Source organism: Gouania willdenowi, chromosome 19 (assembly GCF_900634775.1).
Source record: "Gouania willdenowi chromosome 19, fGouWil2.1, whole genome shotgun sequence".
Lineage (NCBI taxonomy): Eukaryota > Metazoa > Chordata > Actinopteri > Blenniiformes > Gobiesocidae > Gouania > Gouania willdenowi.
Window position 1 is genome coordinate 7,122,350 of NC_041062.1, and position 6,608 is coordinate 7,128,957.

Sequence of the window (6,608 nt, forward strand, 5' to 3'; positions counted from 1 at the left end):
AAATAGCGACATTCATTCATTTTCTAAGACATTCAAAAATTTTTAAAAAAACTGCTGTAATAAAAAATCAAATGTAACGTCTTATTTACAAGAAGAAAGCAGCTCCGCCCTGATTTCTTCTTATTTTTTTAGTTCTGTGAGGCTGACCGTGTCTTTAAAAATCCTAAGTTTTAGATTAACGTTGTAAATTCATGATAAAAATCAGGACGCTCGGATGCTTTCTGCTTCATTTTTGCTGCAGTGCCATACAGTGCAAATATTTTTAAGAATTGTATTTTTACAAATGAATTTGGAAGCTGTAATGAAAAACTCTCTGACGGCATGTATAGGCAAACTGATCCAGTTTCACTCTCTCTGTAAAACGGGCTCTTATTATTATGATCCCTGCGTATTCTTACAGAGGAGGAAGGAAGATAAGGCTCGTGTTGCGTTCCCTTCAAACGCATCTCTCGACGTTTCCCAGATAAGAGGATAATGAAGGCGCAGGCAGCCTAATGAAGCTGGGATAGCATTTCTTAGCGAAGCCTGATAAAGTTTTAGCTTTCAAATAGTTTGACGAGTGATGTCCGGCGAATAAAAGTGCAGTTAAAACATAGAAAGTGAGGAAATGTGTGTAGATTCATGGTCAGTTATGTCTCCCTCATTATTTCCTCTCTTTCATCCTTAACAAAAATAAACATGGGAGGTGAAACTAACTAGTGACTTTTACTTTGAGTACTATTCACTTGAGCTACTTTTTACTTGTACTTCAGTATTTTATGTATGAGTTAATTGTACTTTAATATAATTTCAATCCAGTAGCAGTACTTCTACTTGAGTAGAATATATCAGTACTCATTACACCTCTATCTTTTTGACAAAAATAATAGTTGGGTGTAGAAATGTAACACATTTACTTTACTTCGTTTAAAACTGTACTGAAGTACAAGTAAAATTACTGATTTAGAAAAAGTACAACTACCCATAAAAGCAAATCAATTACAGTAACGTGAGTACTTGTAATCCATTACTTCCACCTCTGCAGATTAGTGTATGATCTATAACAGCACCAAGTGAAAAATGCACTTTTGCATTGGAATGGATGCAGACAAGAACTTCAACTCATTTTTAGTTCAGGGACCAAAGACGGAGCAGTTTGATCTCAAGAGGGCCACAGATTTTATGCCGGAATTTTAACATTATTGCGCCCTTGTCTGCACTTCTACGTAGACATAAAATATGAAATAAGTAAGAAACTGACAACATCCAAGCAATAAGTGATAAATATCAGTTCCAACAGGATCTTCACTTTAAATTTCCTAGTTTAAGTGACCAATTTCTATTTAATTAAGGGAAATATTATGTCATATTTTGAGAAAAACTGGATGATTTGGAAGTATTTGGAGTGTTTTCAACAGTTTAACCTTAAAAATGACTGCAATCATGTGATATAAGCACCGGGTAAATATTGTTGAGTTTCATTTACACAGTGATTCCTGTTTTCTTTCGGATTTGGCCTCCGGGCCATGAGTTCGAAACACATTATATTGATGTGTCTTCCATATTATTAAAAGATCCTTGACAAATTTAGAAAAATAAATGAATAATGGTAAATTTAAAGTATGTAGGTTGAACAGGAATGTCGTAGAATGTGAACTAAAAGTGTAAATCTCTCTGAACATGTGTGGCTTGTTTCCTGTAAGCGTGGGCAAAAACATTTAACGGTGTCATTTACTGCATACTCATTTTGGTTTCAACCACTGTGTGTGTTTGTGTGTGTGTCACAGGAGAAGCCAGTGCGTCCACCATGTGGGACAACAATGCATGGGTGTATTTCTATGACAACACCACTGAGGGCGAGCCTCCGTTTCTCATCCAAGATTTCATCCATGCCCTCCAGCCTGACGCCCGCTTCATTGTGATGCTCAGGGACCCCGTGGAAAGGTAGCAGTGATGTGATGCAGATATACATCACTGGCAGGAATGACTATTAACCAACAATTCAGTAGTTTCTTCATCAAAAACACTGTCAGAAAAGAATGTGATACCTTTATCGGACAGAGCGCCTGTACAAATCACAACCTTTGTGGGATTGAACTGTTATGTTTGATTGCTGTGCAAATTTCTACAACGTGAGACTGTTTTACAATGAACACATTGCCTCAGCAAAGTCAATGCATCAAACTAAAGTAGGCAAAACATTTACAGCATTCAAATCAATCTCTGTAGCGTTGTTTTTCAAACGGGTTGACATGAATTGCAGAGATCAGAGCTTTAAATCGTAGTTAACTTGGGTAAATTTACATATATCTATAAAAGCAAGGATCTCTGTCTGTCTGAGTGTGTGTGTCTGTTCCTCAAATATCTCTGCGAATCAGGCTCAGATTGACCCGAGACTTTCAACATGGCTGCTGCTTGATTCAAGGGTGTGCAACATTTTTAAACTGTACCTGTATGTCCTCCTAAAGTTGTTCTCCTAAATTCTCTAGATACTCATAAATAAATGTCAAAGGTAGAAATTGCTGCTCCAAACTTTGTTTTTGACTCCACCAATAACAAATTATTGGTTATTGGTTTGTTGTCAAATGGTCATGTGCAAAAGTGATTTTATTGCAATTTCTTGTGTATCTTTGCTAAACAATGAAGACGATTCATCATTTTTGTCCTGGTTTCGTTGATCATCTTCATTTTTCAATGAGTAAAAACACCAGAAATGTTACTTTTGCACTGTTTTTGGATGATATACAGGTACATTTAAAAAAAAAAAAAAAAAAGTGTGATTTATGTGGTGTAGCTTTAAGCTAAGAGACCAATGACGACCAATGGGATATTCTGTTGAATTTTAGGTAAAAAAATAAAATAAATAAATAAATCAGAAGTAAAAATGCCAACATTTGTCTTTCAGGAAGGGCTTTCTAATATTACTTCTCATATGTTTCCCACTTCCTGTCCAGGCTCTACTCTGACTACCTTTACTTTGGCATTGCCAATAAATCTGTGGAGGATTTCCATGAGAAGGTGTCAGAGTCCCTGCTGTTGTTTGAGGGGTGTCTCAGCGAGTCCTCCACCCGCTCCTGTGTTTACAACACCACCGTCAACAATGCCATGCCCGTAAGTTCTTCCTCTACCCTGCAGCATTCAGTCTTTCATCTGGAAGGAAAAAGAAATTAGGTAAAACAAGTGGAAATAGAGAAGTTTGTGAAAATAATTGTCTCCACTGGTAAAACAACCCCCCACCCTCTGAGTGAAATCCAAGCCGCTTTGCCCGTGCTGTGAACTTTTCCTAGTCTTTAGTGTTAAAAGCATGCAGTGTCCAGCTTTTTCCACCCTCGGGGCAGAACAGGATAAGGAGAGAGGAGAAGGAACAGCAGATGATTTTATTTCTTTTAGCTTTCCTGTATCTCCATGTCTCCAACTCTGCAGGTTCCCTGGGCTGCACATTTATTCACTAATAATGACTCATTTTGACAAACATTTTTTCCGTTAATATCCAATTTGGAAACTTTACAGTTGCCCTTGAGGCCTCTGACAGCTATAAGATAAGACAAGATATTGATTAAAGCAGTGGTTTCCAAACTTTTTCTTGTCGTGACCCTATTTTTATATCACAAATGTCTGGCAACCCCAGAGTCTTTTCCCCCCTATTTGATCATATTTGTTATACTGTGTTACAAATACAGAGTAGCCAGTATCGGTTTACAAAGCCACAGCTCAGATATTTTTATACTGCATTTTATTTGAACTACAATTTATATTTGAGAAAGTGAAGGTATAGAATACAGTTGTTTGGGATTGTGTGTGGTGTTTTTATTAGAAAGAAAAATACAATTTATTTTTGCTCTTTGGGCTTTCTGCCACTTCCTGCACTGTATATCTATTACTGTGAAATAATATAAAATATATATATATATATTTTAAATGTGTTTTTATTTTGAAAAGTTGTTTTTAATTTAGTTTTTAAAAAAGCATTTAAAATGCTTAAATATAATTTAAATCAGTTTTTTTTTTTTTTTTTTTTTTTGTCATTACTTGATATTTCAGATGACCCCACATGGGGTCACGACCCCCAAGGTTGAAAAACCCTGGATTAGAGACTAATGAAAGAGACAAATCATCAATCTAACATTTTTATGACTTCCTCTTTGTAATATCAGGAGGCACAAAATTAATTTTCATAACCATTATGATGGTGTCAGGTGCTTTTTCTACTTTTTAAACAGTGTCTTTTGAGGACTGGGAGCTCATTCTATTAGAATAATCAAAGATTAAATCCAGATTTTAAAATCTAACCTTAAAATAATTTATTTATATTTATTATGAGAAGGTTTTGCAGTGCAATGTGAAAATGGTAGCAATAGAATAAGATGTATAGTTATTAGTTTATTATTATTACTATTATTAGGTTTTATTCAAAGCTCTGAGTTGCTCAGCGTTCCACCACTGTCTCTTCCTGTGCACCTTTTATCTCTTGAAAGAGCTTCTTTTTATCTCACGGAGGATGTCTTCCATGAATCTTTCCTTTTTTCTCCACATGGTGCCATCAGGTCCGACTGCAGGTTGGCCTTTACATCGTGTACCTTTTGGATTGGCTCACCGTCTTCAGCAAGGAGCAGATTTTGGTTCTGAGGTTGGAGGATCACGCTTCCAACAGGAAATACACCATGAATCGAGTGTTTGACTTCCTGAAGTTGGGTGAGTGAGCGACGCCTCCCAAAATGTGAAAATACACACAACACATATTGTATATCAAGCACTCAAACTGACAATTCAAAACACATTAATAATTTTTTAATTTTCGGTTTCTACGTTAAGATGACATAAATAAAAACTTACAATTTATTGTGAAAATCTTGCAGATTTTTTAATTTAATTCATTTTTTTTTTTTTTTTTTTTGTAGTTTCACAATGTCCGTAGATCATTTGAAAACTAAAAATAATAATATACTCAGTAACAGTTTGGTATAAAAATGTAATTAATTATTTTACTTCTACTTAAGGACAAGTAAAACACAATTACAGCAACGTGGATACTTGTAATCCGTTACTTTCACCTCTGATCTCTTCCAATTTATTCAGCATTTATTTAAGTATTCATATTGCATTTATTTTGTTTGTTGAAGTTTATTTTATCTGTATGGCTTTAGGGCAGACATGTGCTAATGGTGGCCCAGGGGCCACATGCGGCCCTCGTTCTAAAAAAACAAGAATACATTAAAAAATACAGTGAATTACAACATTGCAGGAAAATACAGTAAAAGACAAGATAAAAACGCACAAAATTACAACAAAAACTAACAAAATGAAGACAATAATACACAAAATGACACCAAATAACACAAAATGACAACAAAAATACACAAAAAAACTTGTTGTAACGTACGTTTGTTTTGTACCAGAGAAAAAAGTCTGATGGCCATGTGAAAAATATGTCTGTGTGTTTATATATTACATACAGGACCACTGACAAAAGAGCTGGAGTCAGGAATCACCAGAAGTCCAGCATCAAACACCAGACGACCTGCCGACAAGAACCTGGGACCAATGTTGGGGATCACTAGAGAAATCCTGAGGGACTTCTACACGCCCTTCAATGAAAAACTGGCCAAAGTTCTCCACAATAACTCCTTCCTGTGGGAGAACGTCTCTTCTTTACGATGAACATCTCACATAATTCAGTTTTAAAACCACTGATCATCCATCACCCTTTGGAAAACACAAAACTTTAGTGCCCATAAAAAGCTATGTTTTTTAAATTAAATTATTACTTAAGTTATAAAACCAAACATTAATCAAAGAGAAAAAAAAGCACAAGAGACTTGGTGGGTTTTTTATTATTATTATTATTTTAACATGTGTAAATGACTGTGGATTTAAGTCAAATTGTGATTTAAATTGTTTTTTTGGTTTTTTTTATGATCAGATGTACAAAATAAAAGTTATGTTAAAAAATATATTTGTGGACAATTTTCTTATTTTTATTTAAAGTGTGTAAATTAGTGTTTAGCCGGTCTGTTTCAAATACAAATACGAATAACGGATTGAAGATTTATATATAGTTTGTCATAAACCTTCCTGGCCATACTTACTGTCACACTTTAAATAAAACATTGAAATACCAGCGCCATCTACTGGGATATTTACAAAAATGCACTAACCGGAAGTTAGATGACGTCACGTAGGAATTCCTATGGCCATAGATTATTAAAACTGTAATTTATGTATAAAGGACAAAATACTAATTTGCTGCTAGTATTCGTTTGATTCTCACTTTAGGTTGAACTCTTCTTCGTGGATTTTTATTTTTATTTTTTTGTAAACCTCCCAATTTTTTCTTCTTCGTGGAATTTCTTCTTCCGTTGTGGCTTTTGTCTTGCGTTTTGAGCTTTCAGGGCCACCGTAAAAATGTAACTGAATAATGTCAACAAAAAAGCCAAATTAAATTTTTATCGTGACTATCAAGTGCTGTGCAGTACAACAAATAAAAGGAATAAAAACAGTTATAAAGTGCTACAGTACATATTTTTATACTATACAATGAGATGGTCTGTGTTATTAAAATACGAGGCTTGAATAAAACTGACCCTCTTTAATATTGATAATATGATGATATAAACGATTTTTTTTCTACT

General features: G+C 34.6%; 1 protein-coding gene across 1 annotated transcript in view; it reads left to right on the plus strand.

Annotated features, from left to right (window-relative positions):
* The window catches only part of chst15 (carbohydrate sulfotransferase 15), a 42,598-nt gene extending 36,761 nt beyond the window's left edge, over positions 1-5,837 (plus strand). Inside the window, exons 5-8 of the mRNA XM_028477169.1 lie at positions 1,767-1,923; positions 2,934-3,090; positions 4,524-4,671; positions 5,435-5,837. Of these exons, the coding sequence (XP_028332970.1) occupies positions 1,767-1,923; positions 2,934-3,090; positions 4,524-4,671; positions 5,435-5,637 (665 nt within the window). The 3' untranslated portion in view covers positions 5,638-5,837. The remainder of the gene's footprint in view (positions 1-1,766; positions 1,924-2,933; positions 3,091-4,523; positions 4,672-5,434) is intronic.
* The last annotated feature ends 771 nt before the right edge of the window (positions 5,838-6,608 follow it).